This window comes from Syngnathus floridae, chromosome 4 (assembly GCF_059516105.1).
Source record: "Syngnathus floridae isolate MCC-2025c chromosome 4, RoL_Sflo_1.0, whole genome shotgun sequence".
Lineage (NCBI taxonomy): Eukaryota > Metazoa > Chordata > Actinopteri > Syngnathiformes > Syngnathidae > Syngnathus > Syngnathus floridae.
In genome coordinates, this window is record NC_142416.1 from 19409850 (window position 1) to 19433979 (window position 24130).

Genomic DNA, 24130 nt, shown 5'->3' on the forward strand with positions numbered 1-24130 from the left:
GCGGCTGGCTTTTGGCCGGGCCAAGTGATGTCATTGCGTCAACGGAATTTGGCGACGGATGAAGTACACGCGCGCGTCTACCCTAAACAACGCGCCCACCTTAATAAAAAACACCCGGGCCGGATCGGAACGACTGCCAAAGCGGAATGGCGTCCTCGATTAAATGTTAAACAGGTCCGGTTCGGGGAAAATGCTTTCGACTCGATCCTAATGTTCAACACGGAGACGTATTATGGAAAAAGTCGCTCGGAGTTTTCAAACTTCTGCGCTTGAGAGCTGACAAATGTGATTTTTTTTTAAGGTCACGCTTTGTTAAAAAACAAAATTTTAAATGTAATTTGAACATTTATGGCAAATTCACTCACTGGCTGCAAACTGGGCTAGTTAACTGCCACTAGTTAGTAGCGAGCAGAATAAACAAAGCGTCCGCTCGCTAGACTCGAAAAGGAGCTTTGACCAACGCCATCGGCATTTGGGGGACACAAGACTAATGGCGTCATTACTGGCTACGAGGTGGCTACTCTTGTGGAATTAAAAAAGCGATGACCCCGATCTGAGGAGCCAGCTCGCTGATGGAATATTGGATTTTTGTCTGTCCGGCGGCTTTTATGGCTTCAATTGGTAGTGGGGGGGGGGGGGGGGTATGACCACCAGCGCCCCTGATGAGAGGATACAAGCAGCCATTTGTGAACTCTCACCTTTAACCCGACCTGCCGACAGACGATAGGGTCGAGAGCGTGGGCCGCCCCCTTGATCCCGATTGGACGCCGCGGGGAAATTTGGCGAGGCGAAAAACCGAACGGCGCTCGGCTTGTTGTGTGTTCCGCGGCCACGACGTTGAGTCTAAGCACACATGCCACGCACTTCCGTCATTACAGCTGATTATCCATAATCAACATCCAAATATACCGCCACCGAGGATGAGGAAAAGCAGGCTACCAGAGCAGAGCGGGCGCGGCTTTCAAAATCAAGCTCGGAGAAAGAAAAGAAAAAAAAAAAATCATGTCTTTGCTGCCCCCAAAACAACAAGTCATTTGTGCTGTTTGGTGGCATTGCTTATAATCACAAGTATTTGTGTATTTGCAAGGCCGAGGAAGGAAGGAAGGAAACAAGGAAGGTGGGGAGCAAGGAAGGGGGAAGCAAGGAAGGAAGGAAGGCATTAACTAATAAAACAATCTTCACATTTTGCATCTTTGATTTTGACACAGGGAAAAGATTTGACTGCGTTTTAATGACGATAAAACACAATTGGTGTTTCGGTCCACCGATATTCGACGCGCTCAACGTTGACGTTAGCTACGTACGAAAGCTCAACTGTAAATGTCCCAATAAAGCGGTGACGAAAGGTGCGAGGCAAAGTTCAAGGGTGAAACATTTGCTTGGCGGTAATTGTTTCCTCATGTTTGGTCCAGAAGCCGTTCAAAGGAGGGGACCCGACGCTCACTAAAAGGCGTAATAGCCGTCCAGGGTGCGACAACTTTTGAGGCCCCGGCCGGCGCTGGGGAGTGACAAGAGTGAACTCTCCTTTTTGAACTATCAATCACGGCCGAGATGTTAACGAGCCTTTGCGTCTCCGTCTTATCCGAAGGCTCCCGAACACGTTTTTTACCAGCGGGGCGCTCGGCCCAGCAGCGGGGGATGAACATAAGAAAAGATTCCAAGGTCTTGGGCTCAGGCGACCCGCCAGGTAAGAAAACATCACTCAGAGGCGGACGGGCGGGTGGCGGGCGGGCGGGCTCGTCGAGGAACGTCGCTCGACCGAAACGCAATTTCACAGCGCGCTCGTCGGAACAACAAAGGCGAATTAAAAGCTTTCGAGGAGACGTGCTTTTTCTAAACGGTTTGCAGGTGCTTCCAGAAAGAACTTTGGCGACACGTCTGACGACTGCTTGCAAAAAAGCTAGCGACTGTTTTGCAAAAACTGTTAGCAAAACAATTAGCAACAATGATCTGTCGCACAAGCTTTGATTAAGTTACATTGTCCATCACGCGTCCGTCTGTCCATCCGTCCGTCCCCTTGAAGGACTCTCTCATCTGATTCTCGACTTGCCTTCCTGCCAGGAAGCCCGCCCCCCCTTCCTCCCCCCCGCCGCCCGCATATCTGGCAGAATTAAGTGCCAGTTGGTGTTAGCGTGTTTTCTCTGCATCTCGCTTTTCCACGACGTGACCCTCTGAAGTGGAGAATGACGGCGGGGGGGGGTACGCAGCGCCGCGTGGCACGACCGTGAGGGAGGTGGGGGGAGGAGGGGGTGCAAGAATAACACTTTGACTCGCACCGGGCTTGAACTTTTCGCTCGGCCGCTTGAGCGCACGGCGGGGTGCGCCTTCTGACAGACGGAGGGGAAAATGATGGGCCGAAAAGTATTTTCGGTCCCCCGTATTCAGCGCATTCCTCGCCACTTCTCTCACCTCTCCGCCCGGGCTCCCCGAGCGGTCGGCGCAACGTGGTCTGCGACTGATCCATCAAAGCCCCGCTCGGAGGAAATATGACCGCCGAACTTGATTTATTGCTATTCGGAGGCCGCGTTCCACTTGAAACAACTTGCAAGTAAGACGTCATAAAAAAAATTTACAAGAATCATTTCGATTTTTTTTATTTTTTGGGCCTTCTTTTTTATTTTTTGTCAATTTTCTAATAATTCACATTTGCTACATTTCGTGAAGGAATGCTTCACGTCGACTGGGCTGCTTTTCGCCGACTCGGGATTTTCTTGCCCTCAAAGTTGGCAAGCGCTTCCTGGTTTTGGGACGACCGAGCGGACTGAGGCTGTGAACTTCTTTCTGGCCGCTAACCTGGAGGTCAACGGGTGAAAGGGTCAGGGAGGAGCCAAGTGTTTAGGGAAGTCAACGTCTGTCTCCCCGCAGGCCGACCCGAGCGCTGCCCATCTGTTAAACGGGTTAACGCTGACCGGAGCCACTGGGAACAAATGATCATGTGCCCTAAGTGGATTACTGGAGAATTACGGTCACCCCTAATTGTAGGTTATTTATAGTTCTTTTTAGATTTAGACTGGATGGCCCAGTCAAGTGGCCCTGCGCTACGTTTCCTTCCCTATTACTTCCTTCCTTCCTTGCCACTCATGTCCCGAACGCATTTCTGATAAATGGTGGAAGGATGGATGAGCTGACAGAGGTCCGGACAATAACGGCTGATCTACAGGACACAAACGCAGCTACTGGGGAGATTTATGGGCCTCTGCGAAAACGCTGCTCGACCGCTACGGCAACCCGTGAGATGATTTTTCATATCGGCGCCGGACCGAGGGGGAAGTGCCTGAAACGTTATTCATTTGAGGCTTTAAAGAAAAAGAGTCGGATTTAAATCTGACAAAGATTGGGAGGAAGTCGTCCATTTTGGATGGAGGGTACGTGGGGAATCAATATGAACAGTTAATGTCCGCTCAAAATGGGCCTTTAATTGGAAAGGCCGTTGTTGCTGCTCAGAAAAGAGTCGGCCATCAAAGAGCGGTTTACCATCGCCTCCTCAATAGTGCCGTGATGCGGCGGCCTCTCGGGGGTCCCTGATTAAAAACTGCTCTGGAGTCCCTCGCCTCCCGACCCTTCACCCCGGCTCCACTCCATCTCGACGTGCGGGGAAATTAATTAAAATTTCACACAGAAAGAGTGCGATCGCATCGACGATGAGGTGGGCTTGGGAATCAATCATAAACATCAACCCCCCCCGCCCCTCTCTTGTTCGCTCAAGATGGCCGCCCGGGCGCTTCCTGTGGGAGGAGCGGGCACTTCCTGCGCTCTGGCGGGGAGGGGCCGGCTAAATGACATCATCAATCACACACAAGAGAACAAACACGCGCAAATGATTACATGCGGTAATTTAGCCCGGAGGAAAGTCTGTCCCTGCGTTCGCCTTTTTCTTGCTCACAATAAAATTACATTTGCATTAGCTGTGAAAGAATTTGGCCCGGATGATTTATGGAAGCAATCAACACTGTGCGAGCCAATCCCAGTGATTCCCTAGAAAAGTGTGTGTGTGCGCGTGTGTGTGTAGATTAGGTGGGAATGGCTCGGCGCAAAAGGAGCATAGCCAGACTCGGGGACCAAAAAAAAAGGAGGGGAGGGGGTGTTGGAAGCAGTCGGGCCTGGCTGGAACAATCACAGAGATTCGGCCTTTGATTAGATTAGCATTAAACAACACTCTGACAGATATGACAAATAGCGGCATTAGAGCCTGTCATTCTCGCCTCTATCTCGCCGTACTCGCCGCCGTTAAGACGGAGTCCGACGGCGCGGGAAGGGGTTAAAAAGCGGGAGACGCGCATACGGCCAGATGGCAGCTACTATTTATTTGGCAAATTAAAGCTGATAAAATAAAAAAGGAAAGCGTGGTTTCCAGTGAAGTGCCATTAATCAGATGTGGGATTTTTTTTCTTTTTTGTATCACTGTGCAGTAAATTGAGAAAAACTATCAGGTTTTTATCAGCCATCCTTGTGGCTTGAATATAAATACACTATTTCCTTAAATAAATAAATGTAATCCTCAGCGATATATCTGTAGCGAGTTTTTTTTCAGTTAAGATGGTTTTATATTCCAAGTATTGTAGCGAATGGTCACGACAGCCATATTGGATTCAGATTGACAGCAGTAAAGGAGCGGCGTGATGCTAATCGGCTATCCCGCAATGACGCTATCGACAGCGGCCGTCATCGATCCGCCCGTGGCTGCTTATGATCCCGGAATTAGTATTCATGAATGTGGCGGCAGGCTAAATAAACTTGGCAACGCTAGCGCCCGGGAGACAAAGGGCCAATCAATGCAAAGCACTATCAAATCGACATCATCCCGCCTCGGCGCTCCGGGGCCGAGGTCAAAGGGGAGTCGAGCGGGTCGCCCACCCTTGACCCGTGCGGCCGATATCAGCGATCAGAGGTGCCTTCGATCCGGTTTCTCGGGACTCGTTTGGAGGGGGACCGGAGCGGGAATGGAGAGATAAGTGATGTACTCGGAGTCCCGACTCTGTTGTTGTTGTGGATTTAGTGGACTCAAGGTGAGGCTGATAAATCAAAACTACGGCAAAGAGCATCTGAGAGAGGAGATAAAGATGAGACTTGCCTGTGAACACAGCAGCATGACGAGCTCCACCACTGAGCTGCTGGACTTTATGCACACCAAGCCTGGGGGGGGGCACAACGAAACAGAGTTGCTGTTACAAAAAAAAAAAAAAAACGGGTGTGGTTCCCGCAAATATCGATGTGACTAATGAGCTAACATGCTGCGAATGTAAACTAATACATATTTGAGCTTTGTATTACAAGTCCGACATATGTCCCCTATTGATCCCTAATGGCCAACCGAGGGGACATTTGAAGAGATCAAGGAGTGTCCGGCCGCCCGACCCAAAAGATGGGACATGGATATGTACAAACACACACCTCCCCCTGCTACATAGTGACCCCCCCCTCCCCTCCCCTCCCTCCCCCCACTGCAACTATCAATCAACTTTCCATTTTGTTTGGTGGCAGCAGACATCCCAAACACCGCTATTAGGGGCCTGGCCTCTGACCCGGGCCCCTGGAAACCTTCAAGCGCTGCTACCGGCTCATCACGCAAGGAGGGACGAGATCGAAGGTGTCTTTACCGAAACCTCAATGCTTGGGGAAAAAATGAACAAATAAAACAGAATCCCACAAGCTCATATTTTAGGGGTTCCCATTTGACCCGAATGCCTTAAAGTCAGATGAGCTACTCACTGGTGCCCTCGATGAGGAGCTCCTGTCCGTGACTGCCCAATAGGGTCCGGGAGAGGAACGGTGCAAAGTCCACAAAGATCTCCCTGAGGAGCGGGGCGGCCTTCTCCAGAGCATGTTCCAGACGCTCAGAGATGCTGGAAAATAATCATGGAGAAGACACCATGGGCAAGAAGTCAGGCAACTCCAGGTCACGTTTTTGTTTTTTTAAACAGGGACCACTTGAATCAATACAAAAAGGTATGCACATGAATGTGTGAGTGTAAAGGCTGGTTATATTAAAAAAAAAAAAAAAAGATGAATCACCTCATATTGGGGGCTGTGTGCTGGGTCACAGGGGAGAGCGGGGGGACAGATGGCAAGCTAGCGCTAGCTGGAAGCTGGCCGCCTGCTGCAGGGGGAAACCACACAACTCTGTTATTAGTCTGGACTCGCACTCAGAAACACACACACACACACACACACACTGGAGGCAATACATTATAGCGGCCAGCGAAGCGCCATAAACGGGCCTGGAAACATGCTTCTTATGAAATCATACAATGGCTTCCATTCAAATGTTGGGAGGGAGCGATTTATGGTGGAGTAGGGCAAGTGGGGGTACAAGTATCATTTTTATGGTTAAGATAGCGGATGATGTACTCCGGGCACAATACGTCTTCCTTATCAATTTACAATTCAGAGCTTTTCATGATGGAGGCCTCTAAATGACATACTTAGAGCCCGGTAATGTTTCACTGTCACTCGCTTAGCACGCCCCTCCCCCTCCCCTGCGCCGAGAAATAGGCTTGCACAATTTGGAAAGTGACCTCGATGAAAAGTATCAGGGTTTGATTGATTTTTAAGTGGCGCATTGGCTACGATGGGGTTATTTATTGCAAAAGAAAAAAAATAGAATCGGCACAAATCACAGATGGAATTTAAAGCCGGGGTTTGTGGTAGCAAAGTGAAGCTGTCGGGCTCGTGCGAAATGCATGCTGTGACGTAGCGGTAGCGCGGCGACGTCAGCGCGAAAAGGGAATCTGTTCTAGCAGCTAGCGGAAAAATCGTGCCGACTCGTAAATCATGGAAAGTGAACTTATCGCGACGTAGCTGGGGCGAAACAAAACTAGCCTCGTCGCTCTCAAAGCTGCTTGATGACGCCATTGCGCATCGAGGTAGGGCGGCTACATTTGATTGATCGGCCAGTAAATGGGCCTCCTCGCGCCTCGTAAATAAGATTATGCACCAGGAGGATTACACTGCTTGCTTGTTTTTCCAGTCTCCGAGAAGGGAGAAGTCCTCGGGAGTGATGTGTGTGATGTGGCTTGGGATGAAGGAGTGTGTGGTGTGATGAAGTATCGCTGATTGAAAACAAAAATGAATGTCCTCTGTGTCACGATTGGACTTTCTATTTCATGCACTCAAACAATCTATTTTTAAATCCACAAAACTAATATGAGAAATAATATTTTGCTGATATTTTCTAAATTTAATTTGAAAAAAAGCTGAGCTGGAGTTTTATGTGATTAAATGTCTCACTGGCGAGCGTGGCTTTACGTAAGCAAGTTATGTTGCACAAGGCACACAGAAGAGTAGCATTGTTGAATAAATATTGATTTCTTGCAGAGCCAAGTAATTCAGTTTGGGTCGTGCATGTGTGTGTGTCTGCTGACCGTCTGCAGAGCTGCTGGTCTGTGATGCATCTCCAGAAGAAACCACGGCCACGCCATCAGCGGGCGACACGGGGGACACGGCGGGGGCGGCGGTCGGCACCGGAGATGTCGCGCCGGCTTTCTTTGGAGCAAGGACGACACTCCTGTTTGGAATTCAAAATTATGCATTAGTAGTTTTTCCATGATTGATGGTCTTCTAAATCTTGGGGAAGATACACTTCAAGGCATTAACTGGTTCATCTTTTTCTTTAGATGTGTTTTTTTTTTTTTTCCTGATACCCCAAAAGTGTCCCTCCAGATGAGAGTGAAGTAATGTGGTTTGAGCGAGCGCGGTGGAAACGGCAGGGCGAGCGCGGCGCTGCAGATAAGCCGTCAGTCTGGAGCAGGGGCTCTGACAGAGCGCTGGCCGTATCAAAGCGAGGCCGGCCCTGCTTATCAGTGCTGACACAGGGGAAGCAGAGCCTAATCGCTGACTGCTGTTGCTGCTGCTGCTGACACACACACACACACACACACACACACACACACACACACACACACGCACGCTTGCAGACGTTCGGTCAAACATGCGACGCACATGTTTAAGTACAGTGAAAGCGGAACGAGACCAAAGGCTAACACGGTCTTAAAAAAGTTGACGTATGATGTGCATACGTAGCCAAGTGGCTAACCGGATTAGCACAGAAGGTAGAAAGTATAGATGATCACGAGTAAAATCCTTCAGTGTGATTTGATTCCATTCTTCACAAAATTCAATTTTCCACCATTGACTTAATTTGTGGATAAACTTGCACAGATGAAATCAATCAGTTTTACCGACTGGAAGCAGGCCGGAGAGACTTTATCAGCTAACTTTAGCTTCTGTTCAGATAACCACAACGCAAGACGTGCCTATCAGGAAGTGAAGAAAAGCGCCGCAAACGTACACACTATTAAAACACACACAAGTGCATAAATAGTGTGTTTGCGTGGAGCCTTCCATCTGGTTGTAAAGGAACGGCTAAATTATTCAGCAGGTCATTAGCCACACTTCTCGTGAGTGGGTCACCCCGGACGATTAATCAGACATCAGCAACGAGCCACGACGCAGGAGGCCTAACGTGTGTGTGTTTCAGGTAGAGTGAGCTTAATATTTTTTTACTGAAAGTCCTCGTTATTATCCTCAATTTAACTCACGTCAATCATATACAGTCCTCCATTTTGTGTCGTTTGTCATTTACAGTCGGCCATTTTGAAGGGCGTTTTTTTTGGAGAACCTCTGTTTGTTTCGGACATGCCGAGCTTCCTCCCGAGCGCTCCATTAACAACACTTCAGCGCCGACACGAGTCTTCTGTACACGCACGTCAGGAATGCAAACAAGCGCGCTACGTGTATATCCCCGCCGTCCAACGCTCGCACATTCTGCTGATCTAAATCAGCGGCTTGTACAATGACACTGTTTGGTTCTGGTTCGTGTCAGCAAATATTTGCAGACTGCCTGTCATAACAGGGGCACGGCTGAGAAATGGATGGGAGAAATCCACCAGGTCTGTGCTAGTAAATAAATCAACCCGGGAGGGGGCGGGGGGGGATACTTCACCCTCTGACCCACATTCAGTTTTTATCAGGATTTCTTGCCCCCCCCTTCCTTATGTCACTCTCGTAAATCCGAGCGTCTGGACGAGACGAGAGGTGTCGTGTTTTGGCAAGCGCGTCCGTGTAGAATGTCAACTCGTCTCGTTGTCGTGGTTTGCTTGTCGATGCCTGAAGTGATGGACGCGGGAGGAGATAACTTTTACAAATCTACAACTTTCTGATTTCTCATTACCGGTACCACAAATTTAAAAAACTTGCACTCATTTTGTAATTATTTACAGATTAATAATACTTCAACGATTGGGGAGGAAAAAGAATCCTACTAGTTATGTTAGCCTGGTACCACCATTTTGATTTTATCAAGTGGCAGGCTTCATCTGCCCCATGGTGAGTGTTTACGTTAAAGCCTCTTTCCAGGCCCTGCTGAAAAAAAGGTGTCTGGCTGTGAACCGGGCCTTGCAGGAGGAGACTCCCCGAGCTGTTGCTCTATGATTTCCAGCGCTCCTTCCCCGTAAAAGCGGCCGGCGTGCTCAGCGGGCAGGAGCCAGTCTAATCCCCCTGATATGAGAAGCACCCGCAGACCTGACAAAGCATTCCTCAGATAAAGACACACGCCGTCATCGCGGAGAAGCTGCGGAATTCCCATCGTCGGGGGGTTGGACTCGCTGACCGACGGGGAGGAGGTGTTTTCTTCCAATTGTGAGAACCTCGACTTTGTCCATCTCCCCCCGTGGAGGAGTCTCTCAAAGTCCAAATGTAAAACAGACTTGAGAAAGCATCCTTCTCACCTGGGCCTGTCTGCGGATTCACCACATGAGCGTTTCCCCCCTCTCCCGCCCCACGGCGGGGTTACCGAGCATTTATAGCGGACAGAGTCACGATCCCTCGGTTCAAAGAGGATTCGGTTACAAAATGTTCCTCTGGATCCTCCGGAGGAACCGCGCGGAGACGTTTTCAAGGTCAGCAGCTTTTGTCAGGTATGAAACTGTCAAGTTTGAAAAGGAATCACCATATGGAGTCACCGGGGAAACCAGCGTTTGTTCGCCCACCAACACGCAGGAGAAAAGTGAAAAAGCAGTATTTGACATATCTCACCGCCCACGGGTGAAAACTCTGTATCTCCATTTTATGACCACTTGGCATGGGATTTGAACATTCAAAACCACTGACAGCTCCATCAAACACGCAGGACAAAAGCTGACGAGTGTTCATTAGTTTTTAAAAAAAAAAAAAATGGCCAGCAAGTTTCATTGAGTGCCATTGACGAATATAAACATCAAACATCCATTTTATCTTTGAATGAGTTAAAGGGGCTGTAAATTAGTTTTATAAACTGTAAAGCAGTTCATTTATATTTTCATGTCAAGAGTTGCGCTCACCTGTCAAAAGATCGAATCTGCAGGGAATCCCTGGGAACGTCGCCCACGCCCGCCACGCTTCCCAAAAAAGCGGGTGGCAGCAGTCCGGCGTCCACCATGATGTCATCAGCCGGCGCGCTGACCAGGCTGCGCAGGATGTCCTTCACGTTCTTGCCCTTGGCGTCGACGGGTCTGACCTCGGAGGACAGCGTGGACAGGGCCTCCGAGACGGCGTCGGGGCCGTGAGCCGTGCTGCCAGAGGACGTGTCTGTCTCGCCGGCTGCGGCGACGGAGGCGTGCTCGTCGCCGAGGCCGGAGTCGTAGCGGCGGAGGGATACCCCGTTCTCCGCCTCGGGCCCGGCGGACAACGCACTGCTGTCTACACAGAACGTGATTTTAAAAAAAAAATCTTTCAAGGTTTCAAGTGAGGGTCAGTCAGCGTTCCAAACGGGATCTTCTATACCTGTGCTGCGGGTCGACTGAGTTCGCTGGGGATGCTTGTTGTCCTTGTGGGGCTCCAAAATATCTCGGTACTTGGACACCATGAGCACGGAGATGAAGTAGACCACGGCCAGAGCCAAGAACTGAGCCTGCTTACTGTCCTCCTGGAACAAAACAAAACATACTAAACAACATCTGCGTTGACTTGTATTCATTTTCACAAATCAGTCAGGACACATTTTCCAATTTTTTTCAACTGTGCTTTCCACAACTCACAATATCACGGAAGACGACGGCCCTTAGGCGGTTGATGTCCATGTCCTGCAGTAGCCTCTCAAAATCCCGTACGGGAGACATCCCGCCTGACACGGCATCCGCGGGACTCTGTGCCAATCAAAGAGACATTTGATTTGTTCGACAAGACGCAAACGAGTCAAGGGGGGGGGGGCTCGGGTTTCCCCCGGCGGGACGGCGGCGTCCTTAACGTAATGGCTTTTATATAGAGCGGGCTGCATTATAGATGAGGTTTAACACGCACGGCGGCGGCGGTTCAGGGAAAGAACGGCGTGACTTTTACTGGAAGTCGCCGGATCAGATCAACAAAACAACAATGACGAAGTGTAATACAATAAGCCGCGAGGTAATGCAATAACGCCTGGCGGTCGCTCGGTGGTCAGTCGGGAGGGAAGGGCAGAGCTTTAATCTGGTCTGGAAGTTACCACAAGGGTGGAAGAGAAAAAAATAAATAAAATAAAAGGACATCCTCGACTTGCCTGTGCGGACGCAGGTTTGCCGGGAATGGCGGCGTTTGCTTCTTTGTTGAACTTGGATTGGACCTGCTGACACTCCAGGCAGTTTCTCACCGCCATTGCGCAAACTGCAAAGAAGAGATGCCATTAAAAAAAATAAATAAAATGAAATCACAATGTATTGTATACAAAGTGAGACAGTATATTCCAGGATGACAGGAAATGAACGTGTGTGTGTGTGTGTGTGTGTGTGTGTGACAAGGTGGTGTCAGCCTGGTTCAGCGTGTCTGCTCCAAGGTCACCCAGTGCAAGGTGTGCTCTTGAATCACCAAAGTAATCACGCGCACACGCTTCCCGACTTGCGCGAGTCGGCACCGAGACGCTTTCCCCTCCTTTGCGGCGAATAACGTCTTGCTGCTACTTCGCTCGGCACACTTGTAATCTCATGTCATCTCGTGTCATCTATTGTAATCCGCAACCCCCCCACACTCTCACCGCCGCCGCTTGACAACTGACAAATCTCGGCCATTTGGAAAGCCAAGGAGGGAATTATTCCGTCTGGAAATGGCCTGGCTTTTTCCATTAGGACCACTCTCTCATACGGCCATTTATAAAAAAAAAAAGGAGATGTAGGGGAGGCGGGGGAGGTGGGCCGCTAGACGCTAAAACCTTGTTACACTCTACCCAAATCGGATTAGGCGCCTTCAATGGGAAGCGCATACCTCATCAAATATTCATTTTATAACAAATGCGGCTATGTGTCTCGTGGCTTGTTGCTTTTGTCGGGAGAATCGCAATTTGGGTTTTCAATTTGAGTTACGGTTTCACCTGAGGGTGTGGACTAAACGTTTGGGTAGGAAGGGTTTTCGAATTCGGGTTCAAGACGAGGTTAGGGTTCGATATTTGTGTCTTTAACAGCCCGGAATAAAAAGTATGAAAATGGCCCGAGGGTGGGTTTGGCTTTTTCACTCACAGCCGAAGCCATTATGGCCAAATCACTACATCACGATAGCGACCATTTTACGACCCTTGCCATGCGGTGGGGGTTATAATAACAAGATAAGGGATGGCGAGCGGAGAGAAGACACACAAAGGCGATGCTTCAAAACGAGAAAAAAACTCAAACGTGACACTACCGAGGCGGAGGCACTGCCGCAGGATGCCGCCCGACGACATGTTCTTCTCCGACTCGATCTCGGCGAAGTTGAGCGAGCTGGCGAAGACCAGAATGTCCATGAGGTTGACGAGGCGCTGCAGGAAGGCCACCGAGGAGTCCAGCGTCAGGCCTTGAGAAGGCTCGATGTTCTCCAGCTCGTGCTGGAAGAGCAACAGACATCGCAGACGTGAAGGCAGCAGATGGAGACGCCAAAAAAAGGGGAAAATGTGGACGCTGTTGCAAATGTAGTTAGAAACAATAAATCTGAATGTTCGAGTCACATAGAAGCACGGCAGGCCATAAAAGGGAGGTCAGACAAGACAAGCTAACGATGTTAGCGGCTAACGGCTGGCTAACGTGACTAGCAAAAGGTCAATGCGGATGGATAATGGTTCTCGTGTCATTGGCCCGGAGACTTGCCGAAGAGGAGGTGGCGGCGGACAGGAGAGGCAGGATGCCGCCGCACGCCATGACCAGGTTGTCCACCACCTGCGAGATGAGGTGCACGCTGTTGTGCACAAACACCACGTTGTCGCTGCTGTTCACAAAGTCCAGGACCGTCTTGGTGGAGTGGCTGAACGGACGGAAAAAAGACACCGCATTCCAGTTTTATGCAAGTTATGACTTCAGGTTTTCAAATTAGGGTTCTCCTGGAGTAGAGTTTCAAGTCAGGCTCAGTTCCTCTCAAGAGAAAGCTGGTCTACCTCCTCCAGGTTTGCACGTCCGTCTCAATGGCGAAGAGCAGGTCTGTGAGGAGGCGCTGGTGCATGTGGGACCAGCGGAACTCCGGGATGCGGAACATGGGGGAACGCGGCACCGCGTTTTCGCTTTCTTTCGGCTGGGCCGAGGCGGAACCGCTGGCTGCTGTTGTCGCCGTTTGGCTCGTCTCCTGTAGATACGAGTGTGAAGTTAAACCTTGCGGAACATTTATTAGAAAAAAATTAAAATACATACTGTTGAGTGTGCCTCCCTCAGTTCCAGTCTCTCGGTGTCCAACGCTACATTGGCCACATCCAAACGGGCTATTTTGATTTCTTTAGTCTTCTGGCCAGAAGTGCTTGTGACTGTGCCACTCGAAGGGGATTGCTCCTCGGAGGCGCTTCCATCTTGCCTGGCGGCTGAGTCTGACTCCTGTCCTGTAGAGGACGCTGTGGCCTTCTGCTCCACAGAAGCGGTTTCCGCCTCTGATGGGTTTGTCGCATCCTTATCGTGTTCTTCAAGGCTCTCGGGTGCTTGGGAGGTCTCTGCACTCTCCGGTTCCACGTCATGTGGGATTTCTTCATTGTTTTCTTCTAAAGCAACTTCCTGCATTTCACCAACTTCCGGCTTCGTGTCACGGCCGTCGTACGACGACTCCTGGCTGTCATCGATCGGATCGCTCATGGAGGAAACGTCCACCGAGTCTTCATTGAGGACCGAGGTGCCACCCGACAAACTGTTGTCCGGAGGGGCCAAAGGTTCCGGAGATGCCTGCTCATTCTTGGGATCATCTTTGGCAGTTCCTTCATTGTTCGAGTCTTCATCTTTAGCAACTTGTCCCTCAACCTCGACAGGATCTTCACTCTGAGGTGCTTCTGGTAAATGATCTGCCTTCTCAAGCTCAATTGCTGGTTCCTGTTGGTCTGCTTTTCCATCCTGTTCTTCTAAGTTGTTGGTTGGAATCCCAGCATCTTCTTTGGAAGCATCTTGAGACAGCGTCTGTTCATCCTCCGCGATAACTGACGCCTCTGGTGGGTCAGACGAATCAACTGAGGGTTGGTCCACTGTGAGCTCGATGACGGTAGAGGGGGGGCCGTTGGTAGCGTCGGCGCTCTCTGCGCTCTGGCTGACTCCGGAGACGGTTCGGATTGTGCCGAGAGACCCGGTGGATTCCTGACGCTGGTACTGGCGGAACATGCGGGACAGGTGCTCCTTGTGCTGTTCGTAGGTGACCTGTAAAGACACATTTGATTTTATGAACATTATTTTGACTCAACTGACTCAAGAATCTTTACAAAATGAATTTCACGACGCATCACTCTACTGAGTCGCATTCCGATATTGATTAGATAGCATTTGAGGCTAACTGCGCCATGTTAAAAAGCCTCCTGTCTCTTGTACGCGCAGCTACTTAAGACCGATTAACCCCTATCAGTCTGGCTAGCATCAGATAGCGCTGGATGGAGGAGACTGCTCGTCCATAACCGCAACGCTTGGTGCTGAGGCCGTACTTGTAAGCGCTCGTAGATTAGCGGCGGACGCTATTAGCCAGTGCGTGTCCGGCATTGGCAAATCCTCCCACGCCTAATACGAGACCTCGCATTAATCACTGGGGCGGCAGGACAGAAAGTCAAAGATGGTGGAAATGGGTTGGGGGGGGGGGGTCTTGAGTGAAATTAGACCCACTTTCCAGCTTTTTTTTTTTTTTACCTGGGGCTATTTGAACAGCAGGGAAGGCGAGAGGGTCGGGGGGGCTAAAACCCGAAAAATGACTAAAAGCGGAAACAGAGGAGAAGAAAGAAGGTGAGTAATTGGAATGAGAAGAAAGTGAAGCTGGGAAGAAAGCGAGGCTGATTGTTTGTAATTAATTAGGCGTTATTGTTCTAAATTAGCCCGCTACAAGCTTGCTCATTAATCTTCTGGAGTGGGAAGCAGTGACTGCTAATCCATAGCTGCCTCCAGAGTGCAGCAGCAGTTGTTGTTGTTGTTGCTGCTCCAGCCCCCCCCCCCCTCTTCCCTCACCCCTCCCCTCGTCATTTTCTCCCGGACTTCAGAGCCGCCACGCCATTAGTTTGGCCTTAATTGGATGTTAGGCAGGTCTCGCAATTAGTAGGCTGCTTTCCAGTTGCCGTGGAAATGGTGCGGTCGGGCCGAGTGGGACATCACATCAGTACACAAATATGCTGTTGGGGTGGTTGCTTTTTAAAATTGTAACCAGACAAAGGAGGCGGGGCCAAACCGGACAACGTGGTCCAATAACGAAAAAGTCCGAACCTGCTAGCGAAGACTCGAGTGTGCGTGCCTGTTAAGGTCAATGAACGGAACGAAAGCACAAAGCGACTTTCCTCCAATTAACCAGACGCAACTCCTCCACCAAAATCAATCCCTTCAAGTACCGCAGCGGTAATTTGACAGATGCCGGATGGTTTTGTGATACATCATCCAAAAAATACAAAAAAAATTATCTTCTAGGAGATTGTCAGGGTAATTTGGATATATGGGAGATGGACGAGGGGTAATCAAATGAAAATGGCCCAAAAATCTTTTTTTAAATCACATTGATAATCGAGTCTGATGTCAAATGATATAAAAATGCTCATATTCCGACAAAATCGAGTCAAATATGCATCAGGCAAACAAAAGAGGCTCGTGGTAAACGCACCTCGGGACGGGTTGCCTCCAATTTGTAGCGCTTTTGACGCTAAAGAAACGAAATCATGAAGTGGGAACATATTTGCCGAGGCGCGTACGCTCTCAGGAGGATGGCTCGTATTTATGAGCCCTCGTTCCTCCGGCGGGCGCCGCACCACGCCGCTCAGATGAATATTCAATGGGCTCGGAGAGGAGAAGAGCTTCCTCGAGAGGGAGAAGGCGAGGACGTGCGCCTAGCGACTCGTTTTCAAAGACACACACACACACACATGCAGACGCAGCCCTGCAGCAGTGGGAGGAGAGAGCAACAGTGACAAACAGCTCGGGCGCTACAAAGGTGGCAGGAAATCTATCAAACGGGACAATAAAATTGCAATTGAGTTTCTTTAGCTTTTTTTATAGCGCATGCATGTATCTTTTGTGGCGAATCACAGCACTTGGAAGTGTGTGTTTGTGGGGCTGGAATCTCACAAAAGATAGATAGATAGGGCGACAGACAAAAAAATATATATAGCATTAAGCTTTGTGGAAAAAGAAAATTAAGGGTTAAGGGAAATTCTCTAGACAATAAACAGTGAGGTATATGACAATGTTGTGACAATATTTAATATATCTAAATAGGATTGAAAGTGTTTGCTATATTAGAAAGGTAAATATATTTACAACTATAAAAAAATACAGAAAAAAATTATTTTAAAAATACCAAATTTCCAAAACTATATATTGTTATGTACAATAATTTTCTACTAATTCATTTAGTGGAATTAGATAAAATAGAATAGAATTTCTTTAAAGATATTATAGTCCTGATCATACATAAAGTGAGATATATATTGGAAAAAAAAAAATCACTAAATTGGGGGGAAAGAAAAACATTACAAATACATTATCGTAAAAAGTACAAGACTATTTTAATCATAATATTGTATATATCTACTCTAAAATATATCAAGTAAAGAGGCATACTACATTTAATTCTTAATATCTGAATTAAATTAATACATACTTTAAATATAATGTAGCCAAGATGGTGTATATGTAAAAAAAAATACATTTTACTCACTTGAAAAAAATAATTTCACTATGACTAGCTTTTTACAGTCGCTGAATCAAATAATTCAAATATCAGTTATATTATAAGTTATATTGATGTAAGACACCAGTCACTTGTGCATGCATTCCATCATACGCACTTTATTTTGGTTGTAAGGCCCTTTGAAAGCACACACACACACACACACACGCACATAGCCTACTTGCGCCCCCTTCAGACTACCAACAATCCCTGCACCCACATTGTGTCAAGTGGGTGCCTCCCATCACAAGCACATCTTTAACTCAACCTTCACTCTGCTGAGGCTTTTAACCCCCCCGCCATCCCCCCCCCCAGACCACAACTCCACACCGTCCCACGGTTACTTTGCCGTTTTGGAACAGACGGCCGTAACGCGATAGCCGCAATGACTTTTCTTCAAGCGCTAAACGGCGCTTTTTGCAAATGAGAAGTGCCAGCGGTTGATTTTCATCTGTGAAGGAAAGCCGGCCTATATGTAAATAAAGAGGCCAGATTGACTGGTCGCACTGCCTTTTTGGCTTTGATGCTACGATAATGGGACGGCTTCGGTTAGAACAGAAGGTGTGCTAATTTTGTGGGCCCGCGTGATGCTAATGTTGCCGCCAACAGTGACTGGGCGTGTCTTGAAAACTGCAGACGGGAAAACAAACCCTCGTCGGTGTAGGAAATAATGACGAAGATGAATAAAGCGGAGTGTGACCTGTGTGCCATAATGAGTTCTCTGACCTTGGCGTGGGTGATGGACAGGGTGTCCACCCAAACGCGCCATCCGCCCCATTCGTACTTGATGGCGTGGTAGAGCAGGATGCGGAAGACGGCGTACACCATCTCGGTGACTTTCTGCTCCTCGCTGTTGCGCGGGCTGATGAAGCAGAGCGACAGCATCCACTCCTGCCACACGGAGCACTGCAGCAGGCTCCTGGGTGGGGGGGGGGGGACATGCAGTGGCGTCAGGAGTGTGTGAGCGTGTGTGTGCATGTGTGTGTGTTACCTGCGGTTGTCTCGGCTGTTGTTGAATAGCTTGATCATGTCCGACAAGAAAACCTTGCGCACCTCCATGCTCTCTGGCGACAGTGTAGAGGTCTTCAGTAAGGCTGCTATGACCTTCAGAATTTCTGGAAGAAAAAAAAATATTAGTGTTTTTAGAATATTGTTAAACATTTTAGAAAGGGAGGGGGCAAGAGTTGTTTTCTAGACAAAAAAATTAATTTGCTGAAATAAAATTGTATATTTTTTATTCATCATGGGAAAAGTCAGGAATACAATATTAAATTTCTGTTTTTTGTTGAGAAGATGTTTAAATTCATGAGCATATAGTCACATTTTCTCATTAAAAGTATATTATATAATATTACAATATTAAATCTCAATATAACAGAAATAAATTTTAAAAAAAAGGTTTTGTTTCAGAGACGTTTTTGAATTATTCAGAGAAAAAGTCCTAACTTCATAAATCTTAAATTAGGGTAATTTATTCGTTATATTTAAGATGTCACAATGATGGCAAAAGTTTTGAAAATTTTGGCCTTATTTCTTTTATATAACAAAAAAAAATGGCCTGTTGTTACTAGATTGGACATGATGTGCAAATCACTCCGTCACGATGCCAACTCTGGAAAATGGCGGGGCGAAGAGAAAATTGCACGTGTAGATGGCTATCTTACAGTAATGCTTAAGGTATTGCCGGGGCCCCCGTGGAAGCTTTGGTTCCAGTTAGTAGATGAATTACAGAGACAACGTCAGTGCTCGTTGGGGTTTGGGTTACACTCGTCTCTTCGGACCTCGCCGCTAACCGTCCCCCCCCCCCCTTTTAGCTACGACTAAAGTCGTGCAAATTACGACTTGCTGCTGAACCTTCACTGCCAGAAAATTACCCCGGCAAGAAGACGGAGGCATGGCGTAACGCTCCCGTCTTGTTTGTCCAAGTTAATTTGAGGGAAACGGCATTTCCTCGGCGCAGTTTGATTGGCTCTGGCGTTCCGAAAGATGGCAATCAGAAGGCCGTTTTGAGACTTTGTCACAGATTAAAATCAAGAAGAGGTGAGGGAGGGGCCGGGGGAAGCGGACCGCCGCTCGTACAAAGTGATCTGGCCGGCCGTGGCTGCACATAATCAGCGTGGGACTGCAGCCGGACCTTGTCACATTAGAGAAGTTCGCTTGAGCTCGTGCCAGAGCCTTTTTGAAAACCAAAAAAATGGACTGACTGACTTCATGTGTTCCAGTGTAGGAATAGAAACGGAGGAGGGATCCCGCAAAACAAAGGCGCTTCTGAGCCAGAGCAAAACATAGGGGTCCTTTATTTAAGATGGTGTGTATTTTATTTTATTTTTAAAGAAAAAGAAAAACACCCTCAGGTCGCAAATTTATGTATTTGGGGGGGGGGAGGTGATGATTTAAGGACAGGGACTTACGTGGGTTGACGATCTTAACAGTGGAGTCGGGGTCCGGATGCTGTTTATGGATCACTTGTGTGCAGATCTGCTCGGCGAGGATCTGAGGAGGGATTGGAGGAAAAATTTATAGACAATACATTCACATATCATTCTATGATGTCATTGAAGGTAAGCCGACCTCAAAGAGCACATTGTAGGTGGTCATGGAAAACTGGGCCGAGTGGAGCATCAGCCTCTCCGTGAGCAAGGAAAAGAGACTGTGATTCATCATGACCTCAGACTTCCTCCTGATAGAGAGAGAAGAAAAAAAAAATGAATCAGAAGAAAAATAGATGCCTGGCAGTTTTCATTTGAGTACGGGCTTGCATTGTGCTTACTTGGGTGGCAAATGTTTGAGGAAGTATCCCAAGACTTTGAGCGTCTGCACTCTGATGCCTTCGCTTTTGGATGCTAGAAGCTTGTAAATCACACTGCGACAGAGAAGAACGAAACCAAATTTCACACAAAGCCATCAATGAGCAATATTAACACAACTGCATGTGTACAACAATACCGGATGCCGTTGCGCTGGTCAAAGGCCTGCACCATGGAGCCGGGATGTTCCGACATCAGTGCCACCAGCAATTGCAGCACATCCATGAGGTTGTCATCCTGTTAGCGGGACAAAGAGGAGTCATACGTCACATATTTTATAGTTGTACCAAGTAGACAAATATTTACAAAGATGCATTTAGGATTTTGTTGGCAGCAGCAAGAAACAAAGTGTTGAACAATGGCGCCATCTAGTGGTGATTTTGTACACTCACCTCATGCATGGTGAGGAGATAGTTGAGGATGCTCTGGAGCTCATCTTCTTTCACGCCGTTGTCCTGAAACAACATTACATCACATTGTTATGTCAAATGCTCAACACTGAAAAAGTGTCCACCAGCTAGCTTACCTTCATTATGAGTTGCTTAACAAACAAAAGCAGAAAGGCCCTCAACGCCAGCATTTCCTTTGGCCTTGGACCATCTGGGAAACAAGCAGATCGTTTGTCCATTGTGTGGCGTGTACGCCGGGGACTCAAATCACTTACCGAGGCCTTTGGGCACGACGCCGCTTCGGTCCTGCGGGTTGACCACCCAGTAGTAGTACTTGAGCGTGTGCATGACCTGCAGCACGGTGCCCACCCGGCGGATGGCGTTGTAGATGGTGACGGTGCTGATGAACTCAGTGGACAGGTACGTGTACAGAGTCACTTGCACCTGTGAGAGACCAAATACAAATATTCAATGAATAGCTCCAGTCCCGTTTGAGTCCTTAGCAAGCATATTTGCCATATGGCGTCGTTACCTTGGTCGGGGCATGGATCCAGATGGCGGGGTTGAACAGAATGTGGTCGCACAGCTGCTTGAGCAGCAGGATGCCGTTCTGCAAGTTGCTCAGGTACCTGGAGAAGGCCAGCACGATGTCCAGGACGGGCCGGGTCACGTGCACCTTAGACGACTGCAAATAGAAAATACACAAAAGAGGAAGGGGAGGGGGAGTGATGATGTGTGTGAAGAATTGGGCAAGCACACAAAAACAGCTGTGACCTTCAGATAGAGGGAAAAATATAGAATGAAGTCGGAGTGACTGGGAATCAAAGCTGAGTTAACACTTATTGGACCAACCTTCTCCAAAGTGTATCCAATGACCAGGAAGCCTTTGCAGGCCAGGACCTGCTCTTGCATGGCCACCGAGTTCTTCAGCAGCTCCATCACAAAAGACAGCAGCGTGCAACTAGGAGGCAAACGCACAAAGGGACAAAAAGAGTCACAACAGTGACAGACAGGAACAATAATCTGCGTGAGCTGCTGCTGACAAAGCCTCCAGTGCCAAGGCGGCCGCACACGACATGTGATGTGATTGAATGAGGGTGTCGCGTCCTCGTCGGAGCACACGGTGTCGCCTCGAGAAGGACGGAAGGGAGACGGGAGCGAAAAAGGCACGCAGGTAATTGGTGCAAAGCTCACACGGGGGGGAAAAAAATAAATAAATTAGTGGTGAAACTCAGCAGTGCCTTCTGGAAAGTTAGGGAAAAAAATAGCACCGTTGATACTGAATTGTGTGGACATGTCCGACGTAAGAGAATTCACAAAAAAAAAAGTCCCAGGGAGAAGAAAAAGAAGTTGGCCATTTTGGTTTGGGTCAAATAAGAAAAAAATCCTGTCTTAAATGTGCCAGGCTGGCACATAGTTTGTGTTGACACACTGGTACTCATCTTCTTCTAGATGTGAAGAGTACGAGCGTTTCCATAGTTACCAGACAGAGGTGTCCAGTTCTTGGCTGGAGGGCTGGCAGAAGTCCAGCTGAGCAAAGAGGGGGAAGAGGACCTGCACGCCACCGATGGAGTGAATGCCGCTCTGAACCGAGTGAGTCACCACCGCTTTCACGTCCTGCACAAACAAACAATTAAGTTACACGAGTCGACGAAGATCTCCTATCAGATTATAAAAAAGTAGTTAAAATATTCCATAAAAAAAAAAAAAAAGATTGGCCAAGTGTTTGTGTTGGCTTGCGAGCAAAAAGATATGAGAGCGATTTACAACAAGGAACACTTTGACCGATATATAAAGTGGACGGGGGATGATTCGTACCTGCAGCATGAGCGCGTGCGGGGAATGCACGAAAATGGAGGCGTTGTCCTTGGGCGAGGACTCGAGGCAGAGTTGGGCATCGGTGGCGCGGGGGTTGTACGCAAAAGCGATGGCGGCAGACAGCTTGCCGTCGTACAGCAGCATCTTGTGGTGCTCGGCAAACAGCAAGTCGCTTTCGGCCTTGTACTTGAACGTGCCCTGAGGAGCAACCGGGAGACAAGATGAGGAAAAAGAAAAGAAGGGGGAAAAAAAAAAGAACGAGACGCCTCAGAGCAAAGTGACAGCTGTCTGTCATTCCGTTGTGGCCCTCGGGTGCCTGAATAAATAGCACTGCTGAATATAAAACATACAGCTGCAACACAAAGTGATCTTCATTGCGTTGATATTTTGTGTGCTATACTCAATCATGTTTTTACAAACTATTATTTCTATCTATTGTCATTAAAAAACATGATACAATATTTTTTGCAGGAGATTAAGGGGAAGCTGTAACGGATTAATTGCATTTCCATTCATTTCAATGGGGAAAGTTGAATTGGGTGTAAGCACCAACGTACAATATGTTAAGACATTTTTTTTTTTTTTTTTCAGATTTGCCGTGTCACCTGGTAGCCTGGCCCCAACTGGTAGATGGCCAGGATCTGCGCAGCATTGAGCCCTTCTCCGAATAAGTAGACGGCGCCCATCTGGCCGCAGAAGACCCGGTTGGCGTCGGCCGTTTCGGACGATCCGAGGAAGCACTTGTCGAACGTCTGCGAGACAAAAGCATATTTTTTTTGAGCACTCCAACGAGCCCAAGAAAAATTTTAAAGATAGAACAAAAAGATATTAAGATATGATGATGAAAAGAGATAAAAATAGCAGCAAAGATATGAGGACAATGTGATATAAATATCCTCGATGCCAGCCTTGCTTGGCGTTCGCCGCCAGTTCTTTTGTGAACGTGATTGTAATCCTTCATGCTGTGACACCGGTCGGTGCATGCGTTGATTTGTGAGTGATCGGCAGAATGTTTGGCGCCATTCCACAAAAAAAAAAATCGTTTTCAAGTCGTGGCACAGCCTTTCATCGACTTTTAAAGCCACGCCCCCTTCCCCAACACGATGCTGCAGTTGAGTCACCCCATAATGGGCCCCCAGGGGTGCATTACATTTTGAGCACACCTGCTTTCGACCAATTAGCGAGGCTCGAGCGAAGGTTTTTTAACTCACGTCGCTGGTGTTGACAAACCAGGCGATCTCTCCGAAGGACGCCAGCTCGCCGTTGACGTAGCAGCTAATTTCGCTGTTTTTCCAGCGATTGTAGACGTGCACCAGAGTCACCATGTACCACTGAAGTGGAAGAAATGTCACATTTTGTAAACGAGAAAAAATAAAGGGATTATCTGAGAACTCGGAGTTCTTGGTTGCCATCTTACCTTCTGAGGTTTGAAGTCGTACTTGACACAGTGCTGGAATCCTTTGCCCTTGGTTTTCAGCGAGGTCACTATCAAACAACCGCCTACAAAATGCGCCGAGTAGCCGAGGCCTTTACTGGTGCGGAAACTGAATGGAAAAATAAAGCGGGTAAGAAGATTTCAAAGGACGATGACGTGCCATGGAGAACTGACCAGTAAAGGTAAGGCTTATCTTTATCCACGTTGATGTTATTGAGAGGGTCCATGCGGAGCCACGTGTGGAACGTGAAGCCATTCTGGTACGGCCATTTTGCTATGGGTGGAAGCGCTATCGCCTGTTGGTAAGCAACACCAAATTATTTTTATTTTTTTTTGTGGGGGCATGTTACTATATCGATGTGAACTCACGGCTGCGTTTTTGCCAGGAAAGCTGAAGAAGGAATCTGGGCCGTTCCTGTGAGCCATGTACTTCAACACCGACAGAAGCTTCACGGCGTATCGAGGCTGAAAGATTAAAAAATAAATAAAACACAAAAGGAATGCTCTGGACCAAAATCAAGAGCCATCACCTCTGTGTGAGAAGGACATTAATGTGGTGGGGCGGGGGAGGTCAAGGGTGAGAGAGGGGGGGGGCTTCCAAGTACATTCTTCAC

General features: G+C 48.1%; 1 protein-coding gene across 2 annotated transcripts in view; it reads right to left on the reverse strand.

The window, feature by feature from the left end:
* The window catches only part of lrba (LPS-responsive vesicle trafficking, beach and anchor containing), a 96187-nt gene that overhangs the window by 63505 nt on the left and 8552 nt on the right, over positions 1-24130 (reverse strand). The window contains exons 4-33 of one of the 2 annotated variants that reach the window (XM_088374362.1): positions 23886-23981; positions 23691-23812; positions 23499-23625; positions 23293-23412; positions 22687-22833; positions 22082-22279; positions 21747-21880; positions 21116-21224; positions 20796-20948; positions 20539-20707; positions 20401-20474; positions 20267-20329; positions 20014-20111; positions 19838-19930; positions 19639-19747; positions 19479-19560; positions 18059-18182; positions 17794-17986; positions 13596-14573; positions 13346-13530; positions 13062-13215; positions 12622-12802; positions 11510-11613; positions 11013-11120; positions 10759-10897; positions 10317-10674; positions 7362-7504; positions 6013-6097; positions 5710-5843; positions 5072-5133 (exon numbers count right to left, since the gene is read on the reverse strand). In XM_088374362.1, coding sequence (XP_088230488.1) covers positions 5072-5133; positions 5710-5843; positions 6013-6097; positions 7362-7504; positions 10317-10674; positions 10759-10897; positions 11013-11120; positions 11510-11613; positions 12622-12802; positions 13062-13215; positions 13346-13530; positions 13596-14573; positions 17794-17986; positions 18059-18182; positions 19479-19560; positions 19639-19747; positions 19838-19930; positions 20014-20111; positions 20267-20329; positions 20401-20474; positions 20539-20707; positions 20796-20948; positions 21116-21224; positions 21747-21880; positions 22082-22279; positions 22687-22833; positions 23293-23412; positions 23499-23625; positions 23691-23812; positions 23886-23981 — 4842 coding nt within the window. Of the gene's footprint in view, positions 1-5071; positions 5134-5709; positions 5844-6012; positions 6098-7361; positions 7505-10316; positions 10675-10758; positions 10901-11012; positions 11121-11509; positions 11614-12621; positions 12803-13061; positions 13216-13345; positions 13531-13595; positions 14574-17793; positions 17987-18058; positions 18183-19478; positions 19561-19638; positions 19748-19837; positions 19931-20013; positions 20112-20266; positions 20330-20400; positions 20475-20538; positions 20708-20795; positions 20949-21115; positions 21225-21746; positions 21881-22081; positions 22280-22686; positions 22834-23292; positions 23413-23498; positions 23626-23690; positions 23813-23885; positions 23982-24130 lie in introns of both variants that reach the window. The other variant, XM_088374361.1, reaches the window with a different exon arrangement.